The sequence below is a fragment of the Cyprinodon tularosa genome, unplaced genomic scaffold (genome assembly GCF_016077235.1).
Source record: "Cyprinodon tularosa strain WSP-4 unplaced genomic scaffold, ASM1607723v1 ctg145, whole genome shotgun sequence".
Taxonomy (NCBI): domain Eukaryota; kingdom Metazoa; phylum Chordata; class Actinopteri; order Cyprinodontiformes; family Cyprinodontidae; genus Cyprinodon; species Cyprinodon tularosa.
In genome coordinates this window covers 1,623,677-1,647,868 of record NW_024038276.1, presented here as the reverse complement: position 1 = coordinate 1,647,868, position 24,192 = coordinate 1,623,677, and the positions used below count along the sequence as shown (strand labels likewise).

At 37.3% G+C, this 24,192-nt stretch overlaps 1 protein-coding gene across 1 annotated transcript in view; it reads left to right on the top strand.

The window, feature by feature from the left end:
* Positions 1-24,192, top strand: part of LOC119779317 — a 97,776-nt gene that overhangs the window by 52,043 nt on the left and 21,541 nt on the right. Inside the window, exons 4-11 of the mRNA XM_038278919.1 lie at positions 923-1,021; positions 5,063-5,194; positions 9,506-9,625; positions 10,220-10,258; positions 12,947-13,012; positions 15,847-15,906; positions 23,027-23,074; positions 23,204-23,312. Coding sequence (XP_038134847.1) covers positions 923-1,021; positions 5,063-5,194; positions 9,506-9,625; positions 10,220-10,258; positions 12,947-13,012; positions 15,847-15,906; positions 23,027-23,074; positions 23,204-23,312 — 673 coding nt within the window. The remainder of the gene's footprint in view (positions 1-922; positions 1,022-5,062; positions 5,195-9,505; positions 9,626-10,219; positions 10,259-12,946; positions 13,013-15,846; positions 15,907-23,026; positions 23,075-23,203; positions 23,313-24,192) is intronic.

Here is a 24,192-nt window from a genome sequence, read left to right as displayed (position 1 = left end):
AGGGTTAAATGCAAATGCATGCCACACTTTATTTGTAAGAAAAGATTGAATATCATATTAGATTTTTGTAATCTTCCACTTTGTGTTTGGTTTTTTGCATTAATGTAAATAAGTAAAATAACGTTTTCAGGTGTAACTTGACCAAAACCTCCAGTTTGTTAGAATTTAATGTTTAAGAGTTAACTATATTCAAAAAGCTGAAATAGAAGAATTTGGAGTTAAAAGTTATCTGGTTTAGAGAAGGGGTCAAGTATTTTTTTTCTTTTTATCAAAAGCCAACGTGCTGCTTTGTCAGCCGCACATACGGCAAAGTCTTTCTTCTCTTATCATCTCGCCGCTTCTCCTTTCTTCTTCCGACCATTTTTCCTCTCGGGCGTCGTTCAATGAAAGGCCTGTCAAGCTCACAGGTTGCATCAAACGGAACACGGTGGAAAATTTTTAATTGTTTTCTTTATCTGAGCAGAGAGTCTACAAGAAAAAAAAAAAAAAAGAGAGAGCAGTTGCAGGTTCATGGGAAAATTATACTTCAAAGACTGCAATGGTTGTTCAGTCAGCATTATGTGTGAAGTTGCTGGAGCAAGCTGGTCGGGCAGCGGCGAGATCCATTCAGTCAGCAAATCTAACCTTATTGTCAGTAGATAGTGCTTGTGTTTTATCACGTTAAAGTGCCAAAGACATACTTCAAGGGGTTGTAATAATAAGATTATCGTCACAAGTTGATGCGTGATTCGCCCCGAGAAACTTCATAAAAAGGCAGATGAAACATCTTATCCTTACCTACCTTATGTAACTCCTGTCATCTTAACCCCAATTCTTCACACAAATCCTTCCACTCTCACCCTCACCTGAGCCTTAGTAGAACAAGTAACTCCTGTCACCCTTCATCTCCTTCCGTCATGACGTCTCTTTATGCTCCTTACAGGGAATGGCTTCGTCAGCACGTTCCAAGGGGGAACACAAGCAGAGAGTCTTCTTGACGGTCTCGTTCGGCGGGATCAAGATTTACTGTGAAAGATCAGGGGTGAGTAGCATGTCAGCGGCTGCGTCCCTCAGCTGCTGCGAGGGAGAGCCCACTGTACAGGACATCCAGATGGCACGAACTCGCACGGCTCACTTCACAACAGCTGCGTGTGTTGGCCGCCATCTTAGACAACTGACTGACCTACTGGCAGGAGTGATGCCATCACGCTTCAATCACTGCTTTAAAACTTTCTATAATCTGCCAATTTTGATTCAAATCAAGCCCTCTTTAATTTCCCCTAGTGTAGTTTGTCCTTTGACTTATGAACCGTTAAAATACCAGTACTATATTACAACTCTAGAATTTAATGTTAGACCCACGGTGAGATGTGAATATGAACCTTCAGTCAAAGGTTTAAATACAAAGATAGTTGTCATGTAAACGAGGACAGATGGACCCAGAATTCAAGGAGAGACAGTCAGTAGGAAAGTTCAAACGTTTATTAAATAAAACAAAACAAAAGCGGAGCTGTGGCTCGTGGACACTGCAGGCGGGGGGGGGCAGGGCACCGCCCAATCACAGACACTCTGGTTTAACAGTCCAGACCAAGAATGTCCCCAGTGCTGCAGTCCCAGAGGACATGCTGGAAGCTAAACCTGGTGAGGGATCCAGAACATACAGGGACAGAAACATGGGGCAGGATCCAGACTTCCAGGCATCCACAGGCTTCCAGGAGGTTTCAGAGTCTGACTGGGACCAGAAGCATGACCAGGTGGTCACGCACAGGAGCAGACATAATCAGGTGCAGGCAGGCTCAGTGAAAGAGGGTAGCCGAGACAGGACGTAGAACCGAAACTTGAAGCAGGACTTTAAACTGGTCTCCTCCCTGGAGCCAGGCTTACTGGATAAAAACTGAACCTCCCCACATATTGAGCCAAAAACCCAGAGGAATCAGCGGGGGAGGAACAGTGGATGATCAGGAGACGAGACAGACACAAAAACCCTCTTTCCTCTGGCAGCTAGGATCCAGGACATGAACCATCAAATCAAACTGAACCGACAGACTAACAAAAAGACAAGTAATGATCTGGGACTGAATGCTCAGGCTGAACCGAATATAAACCAGAGGAAACAGGTGAGAGGGATAAATTATAATTGAGGCAGGGAGGGAAAACGGCAGGTGAAAGGAATTACTAATTAAGGAGGAGGAAACATGCCGGATCATGACATTAGTCTGGATAAATGTGATTTGGATTTGGAAATGTGTCGTAACTAGTTGCATTTACTCAGCTATATTTGCTCAAACTTCTATAACATGAGGGTTAATATAATATAAAGGGTATGTACTGTCCCTGGAGGTAGTGAAAGTATATAAACTGAAGCTTGTTCTATCATAAATAGATTATATACTATAAGAAATTGTTTTCTTTTTTTGTTTTCTGTTTTCTAAGAAATCTGTTTTATTTGACAAAAAATGGATTTCGAGAAGTGTCTCTTTTAGTTGAATATATTAGAAAACAATGTTATTTGTATTAATGGCTTTATTTTAGACTTAAAAAGAAAATGAATGTGAAGAAAAGTTTATATTATGTTCTTTTTGATTACATACTGTATTTTAAAATAGAAAAACAGTTACTGGTTAACTAAATAGCCTTTTCACTAAATTCTTCTTTACTCTTAATTGAGTAATTTCTTTGGATAGCTAATTCTAACTTTTACTCCAGTAGAAATATGATGAAGTAATGCTACCTTTACATTAGTAATTTTTTTGTTGTCTTCCTAGTTCTTTATGGGTTTTTGGTTTCTATATTCTAATCTATATGGGTTCTCATATAAGTGAGGAAGTAGTTGACTTATTTGGACGTTTGGGTTAACTGTAAGTCAATAGGATTTGTATTCATATTCTGGTCAGAAAGATTTGAGTTCGATTCCAGCTTCTTATTTTCCCTGGTTGCCTATAGCTCTCTGTAGGATTTTGTGCTGTATAAGGTGGGATTGATTAAATGTGACTTTAAACTTAAGAGCAATAAAAATCAAGTAGAACTACAAAGGTCCAATACAATTTCAGTCTATTTAACTAATCCTAATTTTTGTTTATTTCAGCACAATTGCAATGCCCTACTATCTCGGGCATTGAATTATGGCTGAAAGTCTAACTTTGTTAAAATAGTTATACTTTTGTTTTTGTTCCTGCCATTCCCTTTCCCTAGAAGTTATTTAACTCATCTATGTAGGCTGTAACTCATTTTAGCCATGTCTAGTGGCGTGGATTAAAGATTGATGTCCCAGCATGTTCCAGTGGATTATAGGTTTAGATTTAGGTTATTCTTAGGTTTTCCCTATACATACTGACCAGCTTCCATTCATTTCCTACTTAAAAGCTTTAGTGCAAAGTCAGTTCTTGACACAGTTGGGTGTTCTAAACAAAAAATGGTCCCAGATATATATAAACATTTGTTGTGAAATGAATGAACCAGGCATAGATTAGACTACCTTACCCAGATGTTCACTCCTGTCACAAATGTTTAAAAGCCATCCCCATGCTAAAAAAACTGACCTTTTTAGATTAGCTCTCCCAATTCTGCCAAGACAATGGGTCAAACTTAGCCACATCTATACCAGGAAAGGCTCATGGCTGCTAAAAGTTTAAAAGAGTGTATATTTGAACCTACATTTAAAATGTATAATTTAGACCCTGTGAGGATGAGGAGAAAATTCCCAATCCTGTTTTTATAAATTAGAAAAGCTCCATGTTGTTTTATGAAACCCCCACCAACAAAAATAAATCAGATTACTTATATGAATCATAATAAACTAAATCAAATGCAAAATAATTAATCTTCATGATGAGTTCATGTAAGCCTCAGACTTGGTCCTGACATGATTAGGTTCTGCTGAAAGATCACCTTTCAGATCCCTAAGACTGTGTGCTAATGCGAGGGACCCCCGTTTGCGGGCTTAGAGGCTCGCTGTTCCATTACAGGATGATCCAGGGGCTCAGATCTTCCCCACTGTCCCGCAGTGCAGAGCCAGCTAGAAAGACTCACTTGGCTCATCAGCGCTAACCACTAATTAGCTCTCTGTTCCACCCCTTAATGATCATTGCTGCTAATGCTAATTACACAAAAGCTCCACCTAGACTGTCTTTCGTTTGAAAATGATAATTGTGCAGCAGCAATTGTCTTGTGGCTGCCAGCTCTTTCCAGACCACCCCCAGTAACCAAAAAAAAAAAAAAAAGCCTTCACCTTAGATGATTTCTTTTATCAATCTGACTTTTTCTCAGGAATTAAAAAGAGCTTTTAGCCACCCGCCATGACCCAAGAGCTTGCTCTCTTTAGACAGGCTCATTTGTCGTTTTACAAATCATACCCCCTAATGCTCTTCATTTTATTTACTGATTACATGGCACTGAATAACTCTTCACTTAATACGCCTCTATGGGTTATTTAGGAGGGAATGGGGATCACTCTGGCGCAGGCTGTGTCAGCAAGCTGTAAAGCTGACATGATTCTGTGCTGTATGGAGCGTACTTGTCATATTAGTTTTGTATTTAACATTAATCTGGAGCATTACCGGCGACAGTCCCCACGAAAAAATGAGTAAATATTCAAATGAAAGCTCCTCCCTGGTGCTTAAGCTTATCCTGTCTAATAGTCGCAGCAGATGGGTGTCTTTCCATAATAGCTGAATTGTTGTCTTTTGTGTGTGTGTGTTTTTAAACACTATGGAATATCCTTTGTTTAATTATTTAGGTATTTAGCTTTTGATGTTTTATGACAACACAAACATTAAGCAAGTAGATTATGCAAGATTGTTCGCCGTTGCGGAAGCTATAGAATAATCACAAACAACATAAAATAGATTTAAGCAACAAGTGAGCCTTGAATTTCCTCCTCTCTTTCAGCTTCTGAATTGTTCAGCATCTTGCGCAACAGTATGCAAAGATGTTTAAAGCAGGTTTGACCTACTTTGGCTTCCAACATAGAAAAAGCAAACCTGAACAGAAGGATGTTTAATGTATGGCATGTTCAAGGGAAATATGCCATCTACTCTAGGTTTCTAAGTTTGCATTGATGACCCCCCAACTGTGTGTCCCCCAGGTGCTTCTGCATCATCACTCAGTCCATGAGATCAGCTACATCGCAAAGGACACCAGAGACCACCGGGCCTTTGGGTATGTCTGCGGGAAGGAGGGCCACCATAGGTTTGTGGCCATAAAGACTGCACAGTCTGTAAGTACTAGGGCTAAACAAAAATCAAAATTACGATTATTTTTCCCAATATTGTGATTGCAATTTCATTTCGATTTTCCATTGCAGCAACCCAAAGTAGACGTGTCATTGCAGGCTTTCAGTTTTTGAAAGCTTGCTTGAAAGGAATCCATTGTTGCAGGATTTTAGTACAACCTTTGAATACTTGCATGCATGGATCTGCGTGGTAACTGCAACTTTCTTGACCTTTTGGCAAACCCATTTTAAACGTTTTTGCTGCTACCTAAAGAGCTGGAGTGAGAATGTTGCGTTTTAATCTTGCTAAATGTAATGGCATTAAAATTGAGTGCCTTTGCGATTTGAAAATGCCATTTTATTAAATTGCGATTTTATTGCAAAAGCAATTAATTGCCCAGCCCTAGTAAGTACTATTCAAAACAAATGTCTATTTAGTACTAAAACTGAACATTTGTGTCATTAACAATCCATATTGTAAACCAGAGATTAAAATGTATATTACTGGAATACCTATATTTGATTTTAAATGTACACTGGCTTCCAAATGTACATATTTTTTTACATTAGGCCATGTAAATTCCAACAGATTAAGATGTTTTTGATGGAGCTAAACATGTGGTGCATCATTTTGAAGTGTAGAAAAACAGTGTATGGTTCTAACAAGCATTTTGCAAATGAAAGTCAAAAATATTGGCCATGCTCACTTTAATGAAATGAAATCATTTCTAGTGTAACCCACTGCAATTAGAAGATGCCTTTGAAGGAAACAGATCCGACCTGTGTGCAGTTTAATCTCATTTTAAATCCAGAGGTTCTGTAAATACGCGGAGGTTTGTTAGAGAATGTCAGTGTATAAACAGCATCATGAAAATGAAAAAAGTCAGCAGTAACATCAGGGAGAAAGCAGGACATTGTCAACGAGGGCAGTGAGGTTGCTTGAGGACTCAAATGCAGAAATGAGTGAAGCAGAGATGAGTTCTTGATGGTTTAATGAAAAACTGAGACAAACATCCAAAAAAACAGCAAAGATCAGGGAAAATTCCTGTGGTTAGCAAGACGGGGAAGCAGCTCACAACAACAAACCAGCAATGAAGAACTGCACAGGGAAAGAATATATGGGAGACACAACAAAGACTGGGGTAATCTGATGATATGGAGCAGGTGTGGATGGAAGTGACTAGAAGGGAGCTAGGGAAAAGAAGACAGGCAAAGGCCGGAAACAGAGAGTAACTAAAGACTGGCTTAAATATAACACAAAATGGAAAATAAACCAAAGATCAACAAAACAGAATTACTTAGATAATGAAATCTGAAAACTAAATACTAAAAGTCCCAGAAGGGGAGATTAATAACAGTCATATTTAGCTTTTCACTGTACAAAACCTGCTCTTAAACGAGGAAAATATGACCAGAATAAAGCCATTGATAATGTTCAAAGAAAAAGAAAACTCTTAACCTTTTGCATTACAATGGCATTCAACTGTTTTGTCATGACACTGTCATAGGTACAAAGCAATAAAATGTAGTTGGAATCTATCCAGAAGAGCTATACAGGATAACAGTATTTATTTACAGGTGTACAGAAACTGTTTATATATGGACTATAAGTGGTATATATAAACAGAATAATTCTAAGAGGCTATAAAATAAATAAATATTGAAGCTGCATACATATTATACAGGAAAGTAAGGAAATGGATTATATATGGTGGGTTTAGAATACAGGATAAATAATGACAGATAATAGCAGATAAATGATTTACAGATTATGTTCAGCTATAGCTGAGTGGTTGGTAGACAAAGGACATACAATTTTTGAAGTAATTTTGAGTTTTTATGCATCATAAGTTGATTTTTTTTTAAGTTAATAGAAAAATTACAAACATTTAGGCCACAGTTGTCACTTGTCACTTGTCATGGACCCCATTAGAACACAGGAGTAAGGCAGATCGAAGTTCATCTTCTAGAAATAAGATAGACCTAAACACTGAACCAGAAGTTAAGTGAATTAACTGTATATAATTTCCATGTGTTAAAAATTGGCCTAGTCAAAGCTCAGACCTCTGTGACTTTTAAGTTTAATTGCAGGGAAAAGAGGTTCAGCAAAGTATTAATTCATCAAGGCTGAGTACCAAATAAATAACAAATCTTTTTCCTTTTAAATTGCAGTTCTGAACTAATTTGTGCATAAAATCCTCCTTTTAAGTTTGATATTTTTGAAAAATATTGTGACTGCAGGTGGTTAATTTAGCCATTAAATCAACACCAACCACTGTTTAATCAAACTATTAATCACTTTATTTCTTTATGAAAGCTTCCTTTCATTTGTCACCGTTCTACTTTGTTAGGATGGAAAAACATTTTGTTTTGTGTGTGTGTCTTTAGAACAACATTTTTTACTGGGAGCATGAACTGGCATCAGCATTTCCATCAGAAATAACAAAAGTACAATCTAGAAGCTAAAGACATATTTTTTGTAGACTCTCTATCTTATGCAAAATAATAACAGGAATCAATAGTAAGATGTTTTTTTTATATTGTCCTTAACATAAAGTATTCAATATTAACAAATTAAAAGTTTAAGAAAGTGTTGTGGGGAAAACAATTATTAAACGATGCAATTCAGTTAAATAAAGGACATAGGTAATTCCCTCAGTCTGTATTTTATTATCCTGATTTGCAAAGAGAGAACAAGGCAATCAAAGCAGCTTAATGGTTCCATGTTCTCACCTGATCTGGTTAGACAAAAGCTCCTCTCACTAACTTGAACCCTGCAGAAAAGCTGTGAAGGATGTCAGGGCGCAGTTTATCAAAACAATTACAGACAATTGGAGAAAACAGTAAAATGTTATGAAAAAAAACCCTGAGAAAAGAATCTAGCTTGTTATGAGAACAATTATTTATATCACACTCCCTAGTAGGATAAACAACTCCTCTCCCTTAGACACCATGAGGCTTTGCAGCTCTGAGGCCTGAATGAATGAGTGAAATAAGTAAATGTAAAATCAGCACTCATGAATCTATATATGTAAAAAGGAATTAATTCTTGGCTTGCGATCACGTGCCGCAATCACTTCCTGTTAATTAAGTGGTGGTCAGGCCAACTAAAAATGGCTGCCGATGTGCAAAGAAAATGCGACTCTTCTTACAAACATTTTTGTGCTTTAGATTCTAATTCTTGAAATCGATACATCGATGTGTCAAAATGTGCGATGGAATAGATCCTTATGTGTTATCTAAGAATGATTTGACTTACTATTTGGGAAAATACCCGCCAGTTCAGTTCCCCGATATCTCAAAATATCTAGTGTTACTAGCAAGCTTTTCCAATGCTAAACAAATGAAAGCTTGGAAAAGCATGGATGCCTACAACTTTTTCATCTGTGGATGGGTTAAAGAAGTCGGGGTTAAAGTCCTGAAAGGCAAATCTTACATCATAAAGAGTCGTGTAAGTAACGATAATTATATGAACTTGTATTTACAATGTGTGTCTGTCAAGAAAACATGCTCAAACAGGTTTCTGCTGTTATTTTCAGGTCAAACATTCATCTAAAATGCCGACTCATACCTGATTACCACAAGGCGTAAAATCGGGCTGTTTTTGCAGGTTCTAGCAACAGCAACCACCATCTTGGACCAGTAAATAAACAGCAAACAAAACAACAAACTTGTCTTTTAAAATAGTTTAAATGCATCTTAAATCACTGCTCATGACACTGAAAGGCTCTTTATATGTAAATTAATGTCGAAGTGAATTACTAATCTTTAAAAAAGTGATCTTTGCAAACTGGCATTTTTTGACTCAGCTCCCTTCGAAGTCAACAAAATGTTAGCAAGCCATTTTCCCCTGCATATTTTTGTAAAATCCTTGCAAGGCCCCTTTTTAATATCTCCACGAGGAACCCGAAAGTATCCTTTATCGGTCTCGTGATTCGATCTGTTAGAACAACCTAAAAAAAACACATGCAAAAAAGCATATTGGACGCTCGTTAAACACATAACTCTAGTCAACAACTCGCTCTGCAAACCATCACTTCATCAGACGCATAAATAATGAGGCAGACGTAACCTCAATTGCAAATAAAGAATTGCCGATTGTTTTTTTTCCCACCAGAAAGTCTAAATGAAGATGAAATTGTTAATAATTGCTTCTGATAAATTCAGCAAAATAAGATAACCTTTCTAAATTGTTACACCTTTTATTATTAAATGTGGGAATAATTTGCTGTATACCTTCTAAGGTTACTTTAGTTTGACATGTGGCGAATAAATATATATTGTCTAGACAGTTTTTATTCTTGTTTCTGCATTCAGGCTGAGCCTCTCATCCTTGACCTGCGTGACCTCTTCACGCTGATTTATGACATTAAACAGCGGGAGGAGATGGAGAAGAAGGCCCAGAAGGACAAACACTGTGAGCAAGCAGTCTACCAGGTAAGACTTTAAACCAAAGCTGGATTCTTTTTTTCATGCTGTGGCTCAGCTTGTACACAGCAGATATTTTATTTCAAGTTTCCTTTTGCTTTGAGCTTCCCTATACTATCTATTGATGTACTGAGAAGGTACATAGCTGTGTATTGGTTATTTATTCTGCACGTGCACGGTTTTTATATTGTTTATTGTTTATCTTTTAACTCTTCACTGTTATGGTATTCTTATACAATTTTCTAAGGTCCACATTGTGTGACCATTTTTCTAAATCTTTTTGCTGCTTCAAACACCAGAATGTCCCCATTGTGGAACAATTAAGTGATTTTCTATTCTATTCTATTCTATTTTATTATTATTCTACATAAAATCAAGTAATTTTGACCCATTTTTCATTTCAACTAGAAAAGTGCTGATGTCTGTGTTGTACTAAAATATTTCTTTAATTGAAGCAACCCACTACTGGTGTGTCGTAATGCTTGGCTACTAGTAAAAAACTGGGATGACTGTTTTGTTTTCTTTCGGCTTCCTTTCCTAATTTATTTTTTCTTATGAAACTGAAAACCAAAATGTGTCATCTGCCCTCTTCCACAAACGCAGACCATCTTAGAGGACGAAGTGGATGATCCAGTTTACCAGGTAGGTCACTGGGCTTTATAAGCAGAAACAAATCAGCTTGTACTGTTTATCTAGATTCACTGCTTTTAGAATTTTAATTCTGGGATTTAAAAAAAGCAACCTTCTTATGAAAATAATTTAATATATTGCTTCTTTTTCCAGCCACTGATCTGCTTGAATTAATATTTCATAATATTGCACCATTCAGTAATACACAGTAGACCATCCTAGTGAACAGTTTTGTTCAACCATTCAACTCCCATTTTGCCAGTGCAGTGTTGTAAAACCATATTTTCCCAGTGAATCTGTGTCAGTGTTCGGATTTCCTCCAAAGACATGTCCTCACTTCCCCCAACTGGATGTTATCCCACCCCTACTTTTTTGCCCTGCATTTATTCGGCTCAACATGACTTTTTTTTTTTTTTTGTTACTCTGTGTTTGCTCACACTGAATACAGACAACACTAACTCTTACTCTGAATGCTATGTTCAGTGGTACGTCCAGTTGCCCCCAGAACATCTCTGGTTTTTAGTCTGATGTGTTTTTTTACATGATACCATTCCATTTGTAGCTTTGAGTTTTTGTTGGTGCTGGTTGACAAAACGCCTGATTGTGGACAGAGACTTTGACATTTTGGGATATATATTAGTTTAATGGCTTTCTTAGGAGGATTAAATCCATTCCAGTGAGTGCATAGGCAATTTGGAGCTGGCTGAATGGTGCATTTAATTATTGCTCAGAAGCTGGAATTTTCAGCATCTGTTTTGTGAAGCTTTAATAAATAGCAATAAGGGGAATGTAATTCGATGAACAGTGTGTCAACCTTTTACTTTTAAAATAGATTAGAAGCATGGTACTGAAGCATGCCAGGGCCGGATTCCAGGCTCAGAGGCCTTAACCGTGCTCTTGATTAGAACAGGTTCAAAAAGGACCAGTTTGATTATTCCTTTTGGACTCTGCTGCCACTGATGAGCAGGTCCCTTGGATCACTAATTTTACATGGAAGGCAAAAATGTTTCTCACTATCCCCTATTTGGAAATAAATTTATTCTTGCATTAAATATACATATTTAAACTAATATAATATAATAATACATAATGATAATATATATATACATACTCTCAGGCACTGTTAATCGTCTCTATTGACAAATCATTTTACATTAAAGGTCCTATATTATGTTTAAGCCCTTCAAAGTCAAATAATGGCATTTAATATTATAGAAATATTGCCTTTGGTCTTTATTTTTTATGAATTTTTTGTTCTTTTTGTGGTGCTATTGTTCCAACTTGGAAGAAAGACACTTACCTTCACTGCAACATTGCCTGTACCCTTTCCTTTTTTCTAGAGCACCTGCAGTATTTTTTAGGAAGGATTACCGAAGGCTGATCTAAGTCACATTTTCTTAGACATCATCTAAGAAAAGACATCTTAGATTTAGACACTGTCTTTAAAAAAAGAGGGATTGCTGTAACTGTGCAGATTAGCTGCTAAAAGAGACAAATCTTTTAAACTTTGAGCTGAAATAATCCCACTACGGGCAAGTTGTTTCCTTGGCATGTAGGGCAAGGTCAGAGTAGGTGTTTCTTAGAGGAATAAACTAATCAATTTTCTGTGAAATACATTGATGGACACGTGTGTTCCAGGATTCAGAGAAGAATTTACGAGGATTACTCAGACATGCCTAAAACAAGTGACCACTTTGTGCATGATTTTTATTAAGAAATAGCATCCTAATATGGTCAAATTACACAGTTAAAACGTTGATTTTGCATGATACAGCCCCTTTAAATGCAGCATATAGTATTTTATTCTGTCAGGTAGTTTAGGTGCGATTGCAGTGTTTTAATGTAAGGAAGACAGTTTTATCTTGTATTCTCCCAGCATTGGTACTTAAAGCTAGCCTGAAGAGAAACTGAAATCATACTGCTTTTTCAGCATATAGCTGAACCATATGAAAGTTAATGATGATATAATGAAGTAGAGCCTAATTGTTCAGTTCCAAATTGTGGAATGGTCTTAAGTGGTCTGGAGAGGATAGCAAGGCTGCTCTGTCACATTTTTTTGTTGGATTATTATTATATGTTTTGCTAATGGCAGTTATCAGCTGTATGTAACGCCATTCCTCGATGAAAATTCCACCTTCTGAATATATTGCATCTTTTGGTCATCAACCTTTTAGTAAAAGCTTAACTGTCCTCACAGCTTTGTTAATGCACTACCAACCAGTTATGTTTTGAATCGTTACCCATATCTCCCAAAATGTCAAATTAATTTATTCAATTTCATTTCATTTTTTTGTGGATTTAAAGTGATGAGGTTTTGAAAGACAAAAAAAACTGAAGCTATTTTTTTATACTAAATGTGGAGTTTCACTTTGCTGAGGCTTCAGCTTAGACCTCCGCATTGCCTTGAACGATTGCCTGACTTGTTATACTTGTGCTCTTTCCTCTTCCCACCTCACTCTTTTTTTTTTCTTTTTTCCTCCCTCTTTCCCATGCCCCATTTTTTGCACCCTTCTTTTTCCTGATCTCATTTCACTCTCCATTCAACACCATCCTGGCTCCCTCGTGCTTTCACTTATTCTGTTCATGTCTCCTGACCTCTATCTCTCTGTTTTATGTGCCATCTTCTCTTGCTCTCTCTATCTCCTCCTCTCTCATTATTTTCTGCATCTCTATGCTTTGACCACTGATTCTGTTCTATAGTATATAGTGTTTGAGGCTGGACACGAACCCCTCCGTGGCCCCCAGTCAGAGGAGAGCGTTTATCAGGTACAAAGACAAGTTTTGCCCCACTTTTTTCTCCCTCTTCATACCTTGTAATAAAAAGATAGTAGTTAATATTATTCAGGTGTTACCTGCAGTTTACTGACTGATTTTTATGGTAGGACTTTATTGAGTTTTAGTAACAACATAAAAGGATAAAAAAAATAGGTTTACAAAACATTTAAGAAGTGGAAGCCTTAAATTTGCACTCGCATTGTTGAAATGTTGATTTGAAATTGAAATTAATTAAATTTCCTCAAAACAATTTGCCCTTTAAAAGATTTAAAGACTTATTTTTCCTTTTTTGTTATTTAGGATCATCTTAAAAATTTACGATCTGACAACAGTAACCTGAGCAAATATAATATTTAAATTTTTAATTAATTCATTAAGATGCAAAATCAGAATCAGAAATACTTTAATAATCCCAGAGGGAAATTACTTTTGTTACACACTCTAGTTTCAGTTTTACATGATATATACACACATTCAACTATACAATATAATAAAGATAAAAAAAATAAGAATAAAAAGAGATAAAATATATATACACATATAGCTCTTCTGTATATATTTCTGTACTTATATCTATGTATATGTAAAAACTAAATCCAAATAAAGTGAAGAGTCCAATTAAAGTGAATCAATTGAATTTAAAGTGAATCCAATCCAATAAATCCAAAATCTATCCAAACCAACCATTATACTGACTAATACCAGACGGGTAATTAAAAAATGACTTAAATGGAACCTCTCTGCCGACAGGAAGCACGTTAAAAGCAAATTCAGTGGCATTTATCAATCAAAAGAATACAAAATAAACCTACATTGCGCCATGGACTCACACTTCAGTCAAATCGAAATTCTTCTGCAGCTTTAGCTCCCGCTACTGCAAACACCAACATTCCTATTCTTTTCTGGATGCTATTCGAGTCTCATCCCTTGTGCCATTCAATTTTTTTTTTTTTTTAGCTTTTCCACACTCTATCTAGGACTTCTTCCTTCCTTTTTGTACCTCCACTGGGTGCAGCTGACTAACTCGGCTCCCTTGTTTCTTATTGTTAACATTGTCTATTTTAATCAGATTAGTTTTATTTGTCACTCAGCCTGAAGCAGCACTCCAGTAGGGTGAAATTGAGTTTTAGTACAAAATTTTTGTACAAAAAAAGAGGCAACCATTGCTACCATCAAACGCGAGGCCTTTTTATTAGTTACGTTTTGTTCTTTAGTCATTATGGTGGTTGAAAACAAGTTTAAATGACTAATATCACCCCCTTCTGTCTCATTCTTCACTCTGCATGAATTACTCATGCCAAATATCATAACACTGGCCACTCTGTCTTATTATGATATATATGCACAAAAGTTATTTGTTTACTAAACAAAAAAGATAAAAATAAGGTGTATAACACAGAAATAAAATATAATAACTGATCTAATCATTTAATTAAAAAACCTTAGTATATATATATATATATATATATATATATATATATATATATATATATAGTACGTGACTAGGGCTCCTTTATAGAAGAGCACCTAAAGTAGCAAAGACCTTCTTAGCCTCATCTAAGGTCAGTGATTATGATCAAACCTGAAGAGGCAGGGCTAAAATGGCAGCCATGGGAGAGTTCAGAGGGTTTAATGCCCTACTGACCTGCTATTTAGAAGGACAATGATCAACATCACAACACCAAGTCCAGCATAGCAACTGCTCAATAAAAAAAATGTCTGACAGTTTCTCAAAGTCAGGATTCACGCTTTATAGAGATATTTTCAAAGGACCTTAAATGCAGTTCCAGTTCCTCCACAGAGACGTAAAACAATCTTTGCCAAGTTTTATATATAATCATACACTTAATATCAGTTTTTGCTGCACAAACAGTTATTAAGTTCAGAGTACAACTACTTCCTCATAAAGGGCCGGTTGGTTTGGATACCTTATCTTAATAAATAAAATTATTATTTCAAAAGTACAGTTGTATTTACTCAGGTTATCTTTGTCTGATAATAAAATTTGTTAACAAAATATTTAAGTGACAAAAAGGCAACAAATGACTGTATATTGAATTACAGTGTTTTGAGGCTAGGTTAAGTCATCCATAGTCTATATACTAAGGTCTTTTTGTACATCCAACACCCTGACCTTTTGATTTTGGACCATTTGAAGGACCACATAGAACCCCAGGGACCCATGGTTACATTTTAATCCCACCCTCTCCCTTCCTGGTCCCCGGTCTTCTTCTTCCTCCTCCTCTTTCTGCCTCTCTAAGGATGAAAGTTGCAGAAAGAGAGAGAGAGAGATTAATCACTTGCCATGCCATTTGATCTCAGAGTGAAACAAGATCAATAGACTTGGGGGGGAAACATAACTGAAAGTTAACCAGTTGAGGGAGCGGTTGAAGAGGCGAGCAGCAGGGTTAAGAGCAGCAGATAGCTTGGATAGCTGTGGGAAAAAAAGGCATTGAGGAAAAATGCCCGAGCTGATGCATTTTCATATCATCAAATAAGACAGCGTAGACTTTTGTTGAATAACAATAGGGTTCCTTAATACACACTGAACCTCCTTCAAGCTTTGTTTGCCATCAGTATCGATTGAAACAGAATTGATCCAGCAGCTCCACTGTAGAATTTGCATAATCCTGCACTGCTAAAAGATAAGAGTGCGACTAAAACATTAGCCTGGATGGAAATTGATTGAGTAAACCTTTTGCTGTTTTAATAGACATGTTTTCAGCTTTTGCACAACCTATGTGTTTAAATACCTGGCTAGCAAAGGAAAAGTGAAAGGTGTTGATCTGTGCCTTCCATACCAATCGACATCCGATCTAATGCAGGTCCCAACCAGTCAGCAGAAGGAAGGGATCTATGATGTTCCTAAACGCCATTTCATGACTGTAGGTGTTTTCATTTTGCATTATTTACTTATTTTGTTTTTATTTTCTTACTTTGTCGCTTACAAACCTCTCTTTAAGCCCCTCTTGAAGGGAGTTCCTTGAGCCATACCTGACAGATTTAAATTATGCTCAAAGATTTGCTCAAATTGAATAATAGTTGAAGTACAGTAGCTTACAGAAAAACTCACATCCTCCTTTTAACTACATCAGATGTTGTCTCTACAGCCAATGCATTGACTTGGATTTAAAGGAGTGGACCAACACAAAGTACTGCACAATGGCAAACATTACCACAAAAGATTTTTCTGGTTTGTACATTAATATCAGTAGAAATCCACCTATTCTGTGAAAGCCTGTAGAAAGCATTCATGAAGACAAAACAACACAGCAGACAGGTCAGATACTACCCTACGATGAAGTTTATTGCAGGCTAATGTTGTAAAATCTTTGAGTTGTTACATCCAACTCAATTCTGCATAATTTATCATCTAAAAATTAGGAAAATATGACATAAGCTGGGCAAAGAAAGCATTTTAAAGACAAGTAGCCATTAGAATCTACACAACTCCGGAGGAGCTGCAGAGCTCCACAGCTCTGGTGGGATAAGATGTTAATAGATATCTTATTTCATCTGTGCAGCCTCTCAACTTGGTCTTTAAAGAAGCATTAAAAAGAAAGATGAATTGTTGAAACAAGGTATCATGTAGAAGACATGCTCTGGTGAGATTAAACCAAAATGTAACCTTCTGGCCAACATGCAAAATGCTGTGTTAGTAGAAAAATGACCTGACCACACATCATCTTCACATGCTGTTTGGATTATTTTCTTCACCAGGCACCAGTAAGCTGGTCAGACCTGATATTAAAGTCATTGGAGCTACAAATAAGACAATACTGAAAGAAATGCTGTAGGAGGCTACAGAAAATCATTAGCCTCTTAGCAAGAAAATGCCTCCAAATATTAAGCAAAAGGTTAGAATAGAACTCTGACTTAAACTATGATACAAGCTGCTTTCCTAAACATATATTCTATGGAATGGCTGGTTTTAACATTGTAATTTCAACTCAGAGTTTCTAAAATAACAGGGTGTGTACAGACCTTTTGATATGTCCCTCTGACCTCTATCAATAGGCTGCAGGTAATGCATTTTTCTTGGAGTTTTTTTAGTTTTCATGCTATTTTTAATTTTTAAAGCTTTTCTTTACAATAAAAACATGTTTTTATTTTATCATTTAAGATTTAGGAAATATTATGAATCTCTAGTTATCTTTTTTTCCAATTTGGTGAGTTGGTTTTATAGCTGTAGAGAGTTTTTAGTACAGCAAAACCAGGGGGTATAAATGCTCCGACAGACTGGCAACCTGTCCAGGTTGTAACCCACCTGTCACCCATAGACTGTTAGGCAGCGGCCCCAATGAAACCCCAACGGATGGATGGATGGATGGATGGATGGATGGATGGATGGATGGATGGATGGATGGATGGATGGATGGATGGATGGATGGATGGGGCAAAAATGAGTCAGTACACTCTAAAGTTTGCTAACCCCTAGTTTGATCAAATCCTAGCTAGATGCCATGTAGTCAAAGTGTTGACATCTGTGGCCAGTCTTGAAAACTGATTTCTCTCTGTCTAGTTTTAATGACTATGAAGTAATATTGTCGAAGATTGTGCATAAAGTGCCATTTACTGTAGTAGTACTTTGTGTTGGCCCATCACATGAAAGGCAAAATGAGGTGTGTGACTGGATCATGACACCTGAACAAGTTACAGGGAGGCACTGCATTAATGCAGGGCATGGACTCAAAAAAGAAACTCAAGCCACAGAAGAACAAGATTCTGTGTTTGTTCTTTGTCTGATGATAATCAATGATAATCAGGCTGATGGTAAAGCAGAATCTTGAAGACTTAAAGCCAACAAGTTGGTCGACCATAGTCGCCTGTAATTACACAGAACATTAGATGGGCCAGCTTTGTGTACAAAATCCAATCTTGTGCTGAATTAGATGCGTATCATAACCAGATGGTCGAGATGAAAAAAAAAAATCTGTTTGCTGGTCCCATTGGACTGAAACGCCGAGCCTGTTATGCTCCGTAGATAACGTAATGGCTGTGTTTGTCTTCCTCAGAGGGGAAAATGAGAGGTTTGTAGGTGGCTGAAGTGTTGAGTTGAGTTGCATGTTGTGTTGTTTCATTTAAAATCAAGGCCAAGAAATGCCCATAAAAAACTCCCCTATTTTAAAAGTAAATTGAAGCATTTAAGGTTTCTGCCCTGCTTTTATCAAACTGAAACTGGGTTCATTGCGAAATATCCACCATTCAGTGACAGTGCTGTCTCATAATCATGTATTCAAACCCATTTTACCCCACATTCACCAAAAATATATACATAAATAAAAAAGTCATTTGTGTGTTTGCAGCCCAGTATATCAGACAGATAAACTGTCTCAGCCCAGTTGCTATCGCACCTAAACAGCCCATGCCAGTTTAGGCAGCAGTGCTTCCATATCTCTAAGTGTTACTGCTTGTCTGTTCATTCAGTTGGAGCTTTTTGAGAGCCTGGAGCTCCTCTGATGTGTGTCAGCTCCCTCGGGGGAAGGTCCCCTGTGTACAATGTTTGCTCTTTTTTTTTCCTCCAAATTCTGACTCATTCTGTGGCCCTCGATGGTATCAGCGTGCCGTGCAAACTGTGTTACCACCTTTATGTCCGAGCCTTCTGGAGCAGGACATAAACACAACGTCAGCAGCAAAACTGACTGCTGTCCTTCCTCCTTCTCTTTTCTTTTTTTATTTTGTAACGTTACTGTTTTTCTGTGAGTTTAGTTATAGCATGCGATTCTGTGTGTTTTGTGAGAATTCCCCGTGCTTTTTCACGTATTCACTGTCTGCTTAAGCATGGCTCCAACCATTCCATGCGGTTCTGTTTTGTTTGGGGTGTTATTTCCATTTCATATTTACAATTTTTACTTGAAGGGCTGGAAAAATGTTTTTGCTCTCTGACAGATTTTCTTGCTGGTTTTGCTTTTTTTTTCCATATAAATGATCAGAAAATCCTTATATCTAAAAACATAATCTGAGCAAATACAGATGTCCAATTATGAAGGGGAAACGGCTATCCTAGCATGCCCAGCCTTTTGGGAAAACACTTAAAGTCATTTATCCTCTTTAACTGGTTAGAGGCCACTAACGACATCAATCTTTTACACTAGTGTAAAGGATGTGAAATTCTACATTATCTGGTGTGGATTTAAATCCAAAGTTTGATTAGGGCTCTCAGAATCATTCTATTAAGATATTGCAAGTCCACTTGAGCTTAAAGTAAATTGGCTGGACTTGTTCCTTGAATATTTATAGCATAAATCAGACTTTGTGGTTCTATTAGTTTCAGCAAGTCATCCATGTCCTGAAATGGTAAAACAGCCTGACTGTCCTGCTACCTCTAGTGTTTAACTGTTGGGATGATGTTTATTTTAGGTTATTTCTTTTTTATCTAAAATGCATTACAGCAGATTTCTGGAGATTTTCTAGCCTCGTGAGACCATCCTGATCTCGTGAGCTTTCAAGGTTTCACTCGCAGATCAGTCTGGAGACTCTCCATTTAAGAAAATTTGGAGCCGTTCATCAAACAAACGTCCAATCAGCGTTGGCTTTGAGGCGGGTTGAGGTGTGACGCAACGAGAAGCGCGACAGTTCAGTCTAAAGAACATGGCAGCTTCAGCCGATGAAACTAGCGTTAGCGTGGCTATCGAGCAAGTTTTATCAGAATTACAGAGTATTTCTTCACTGAAAGAAAAGCAAAGCACTGCTCTGGAGGCTTTTCTGAGAGGAAAAGATGTTTTTGCTCTTCTCCCGACTTGTTTCGGCAAGAGTTTGATCTATCAATTGGCTCCTCTTCGTCGTCGCTCTGTTAGTACGTCATATGCTTCGTTGATCTGATTGGTTTATTTGGCCCGTCTATCACCAACATAGGCCAATCAGCTAACCAGTATGATTCCCCTTCCCAAAATTACTTTAACGGAAGGTTTCCAGATGGATATGCGGTTTAAATCCATAAGTCTTGGATTTAAACAGGAGCTTCTTTGGACAAATTTTTACACATTTTAGCCCAGTGTTTTTCTTATTACTAAGCTGAGATTGCCAAAACTATTTGCTCACCCTCTTTGACTTGAATAGGAACTTAAGCTGCATTCCTTTGGTAACCTATAAGGTTCACTGCTAAACCCTTTTCATGGGCTATAGAGCTATCTTTTGCAACTGGTTAACAAGCGTTTATTTTAGATGTCTTGTGCACCTGTCCTAAAAAATGATCGAAACTGGATCTTGACTGGGATAGATAAATATCCCATATATTTAAATCCAAAACTTGACAGTTACAGTGAGAGTATTGAACACCCTGCTAATTAGCAATTTCTCCGAATTGAAAATCATGGAAGGTTCTGAAATTGTCATTGTAGGTGCATGTCCACTGTAAGAGACATAATCTAAAAAACATAAAATATAGAAATCACAATATATGATTTTTTTTAAACTATTTGTTTGTATTATAAAGCTTGAAAAAGGTATTTGAACACCTGTCTATCAGCTAGAATTCTGACCCTCAAAGACCTGTTAGTCTACCTTCAAAATGTCCACCTCCGCTCCGTTTATTATCCTAAATTAGATGCACCTGTTTGAGGCCGTTAACTGCATAAAGACACCTGTGCACCCCATACAGAAACCTGACTGATGTAGAGAAGATCTATGTGGAGGAGTGGGCCAAAGTCCCTCCTGCATAGTGTTGGTGCAAAACTACAGGAAATGTTTGACCTCTGGAATTGCAAACAAAGACTACTGTATCAACTAATAACATTGATTTTTTTTTTTCAGATGTTGAAATACTTATTTGTACCTGTATCATACAAATAAATATTTTTTGAAAATTACATAGTGATTTCTGATTTTTTTTTTTTTTTTATTATCTTTCCCATTGGAAATGAACCTACAATGACAATTTCAGAAATCCTCCATTATTTCTAAGTGGGAGAACTTCCAAAATAGCTGGGTGCTCAAATAGTTATTTTACTTACTGTATGCTTTACACCACTGCATCAGATGCTTTGCATTGAGCTTGCCGATGTATGGCTTGGATGCAGCTGTGTAGCAATTGAAACCCATTCCGTGAAGCTCTCTATACACTCTTCCAGAGCTATTTCAAAAAAGTTAAAAAAACAAAAAACAATCCTGGATGACTGGGAATCTTCACCAGCATATTCCAGAGCTAATCAGAAAGTCACTTGAAGTATGGCGTTCTATCAGCCTCTATAGGCGTCAGCATCCACTGTCCTGCTGCATCAGTTTGCATGGCCGAGGTGCTCGTCTCCACTTCTTTATAATATCAATAACATTTGAGGATTGAGTATTTAGGGGGAAAAGAACATGAGGTTAATATTGATCAAGATCCTGAATGTGACTTACCTTGCAAGCGAGATGAATTGTTGCGAGATTTTTTAATTCATAAACTCACTAAATACATCTTGCCAGAAGCCAACATTATCCTCGATGCAAAAATGTTTCGGACCAATGAAATGCAGGGACATGTATGATGCCAACGTGTCAATCAGAGGTGGAAGGCTGCAGCAAAACAAACATGGCTGTGCCAGTTTTAGCTGGAATACGTTTTAAAAGAACACATTTGTGCCTTTTGGATGGGAAAGATGTTTATGCGTCGCTCCAAACAGGATTTGGTAACCGTTTGATTTATCAGTCAACTCTGCTCGTCATGAAATTTATCCAGAATGTGATATGTCACAGCTGCTATGGCTTAGGCAATTTGCTAAAAGCTCAACATGGGAGGCTTGTGCCACTTAAATTAGCCAATCAGCTTGAAGAATTTTACTGAATGTCTCTCTCTTTTGCGTAACACTTTCTACGGGAGCCTTACCAGGTGTACAATTCAAATTGAACTATCTGTATTAATCTGGCTTGTGTCAGGTTGTACAAATTTTCGTTTAAAAAGTTTTGCAAGCTTGATGCTGGATTTTATTCACTTATGGCTAAGTAAGCAGTTATAGCACATTATTTCAACTGCATGTATCTGGATGGGTGAGCAAATGTTTTGGCAGCATAGTGTAGAAGAACCCTTTACTGGGCTAAATGAAATCTCTAAGGTGGTTTTTTGACCTCCTGGATGAATCATTGAAGCTCTCTTGGGGTCATTTTGGTTTCATCCATTTGCGGGTAAAGGCTCTGACTGTGGTTCACAGGAGTGCTAAATTTTTACAAATGATGTCAATATTTTTGTTTCAAGTATTTTTTATCTTTTTTTCTTTTTTACTTTTAAGGACCATTTAGACTACTTCATATTGTCATACAGGTTCTGTATTTTACACTAATTGAACAAGAATCTGGTTTGGATAGGTATTTCCCCACAATAATTGAAATCATTATTTCTTTTTTGGGTTTTTTTAGGTTATTTTCTGTTATGTCTGGTTATTTTTGTCAGATATTACAATATGTCTTGATTGATTGAACATTTCAAGTGCAACAAAACAGCAAAACAGAACAAATCTGTCAGGTTGCGAATACTTCTTTCCAGCACTGTACAATAAGTAGTGTGAGTAGACCACAGAGGGGGTAGTAGAGTAGGGGGTGTATGTCTGCATATATGGGGAGGTGGTCCCATAGTCTCGGTCTGGTGATTCCCAGGGCTTCTTCCATTATTGGTTGAATTAAACCCACACGTCTGTGTCTATGTATCTCCTCCTGGAGCAAAATCAGCATGATAAAGTGGCCCAGGCTCTCACCGGGACCGCTCATGATTGGCAGACATAAGAATATCTAATCAGAGTCTTTTTTATGGAACCCAATAGCCTTTTACCAACTCAATTATAGTGAAGCATGAAAGATTCATTTTAGATCCATTAACTGATAATGAAATGAGCGGATAGTTGTTTCTCGCCATCCGCAGCACAAAGTGTCTTTATGAATAGATTTTACTTTCCTCACCTAGCCAGCCGTGCAGCCACCATTCCCCATGTAAAAATAAATCTGTCATGACTCAGTGTTTTCAGGTGCTGATGTATCACCAGACTTTTTTCTCCCCCCTCCCCCTCCCCCCTTGTTGCACGGTTCAACTCACAGAACATCAACCACTTTGATCTTTTCGGCGACATGTCCACCCCTCCCTCGGTGAGTACTACCAGCAAAACCAATTTATGTTTACTGTGATATCTGACAGTAGAAACCCACAGATCGAGGTTGAAGTGACTTTCAGCTGACTTTGATAGAGGTGACATCTGTGTATGCGTTTCCTCCCAGATGCCCCCGTCACCTGCCAACACGCTGGACCCGAACAGGAGCAGCCGCCAGCAGCAGCACACCCCCGCAGAGCTGTACGCCCCCTTCAGCCCGACCTCTGTGCCATCAGGTAGCCATCCACAGTTCAAATTTCAACTAAAATGCTAATTAGTACCACAGCAAATTCACTTTTTATCGCATAGAACTGTCTCTTCAGCAGGGTTGATTTATTTAATTAAAAGTAAGAAAAAATGACTCAAGCCCATTTAGGCATGGAATATAAAGCAAATATCACATCTTTTTAAAGTATTCATATTCTTTTACCTGAAGCATTTTTTTTCCTCACAAATACAAATCCCAATCAACTTTATTGACCATTTGTTTAATTGACAAACATATATTAATACAATTCTGTCTGGTGGAAAGAAGTGTTCCAAGAAGGTGGTTGGGTTCAGATTAAAATATGAAAAACGTGGCCCCTCTGAGTGAAAGAGGAACCATGTCTGCTGAAAACGTAGCTTCCGGTCAATTTTGGTTTATGTCTATCCCAGTTTTGCTCATGCTAACACTGATACTTCTGGCTGTTTATTGACAAAGTACCATGAATTCAGTCAGACTGCATAGAGAATAATTGCAAGCGGTTCTGTTTTGCAATTAGAGTTGGAACTTCCTGTTAATGGTGAATTTTGTATTTGTACCTGGAGACTAACTTAAATGCCTGAATTACAAATAAAAAAATTGGGGCAAGAGCTACCTGACGTCTGATTTCATGATAGCTTAAACTCGCATCAACAGTAATTTAACCGTCTGACTTTATCGGTTTTTTTTATGTATCAGTTCTTTTTTATTCACATAAAAATTGGTCAGCTTTATACCAACTTTTTTCAGTGTTTATACTCAAGCTGTACATATGCATACATAGAATAGTTTGTTTGCCATTGCTATTGTTGGAAAAGTTGCATGAGTGACCATAGAGGTGAAATTGGAAAAATATCACCTCTTTGATTGCA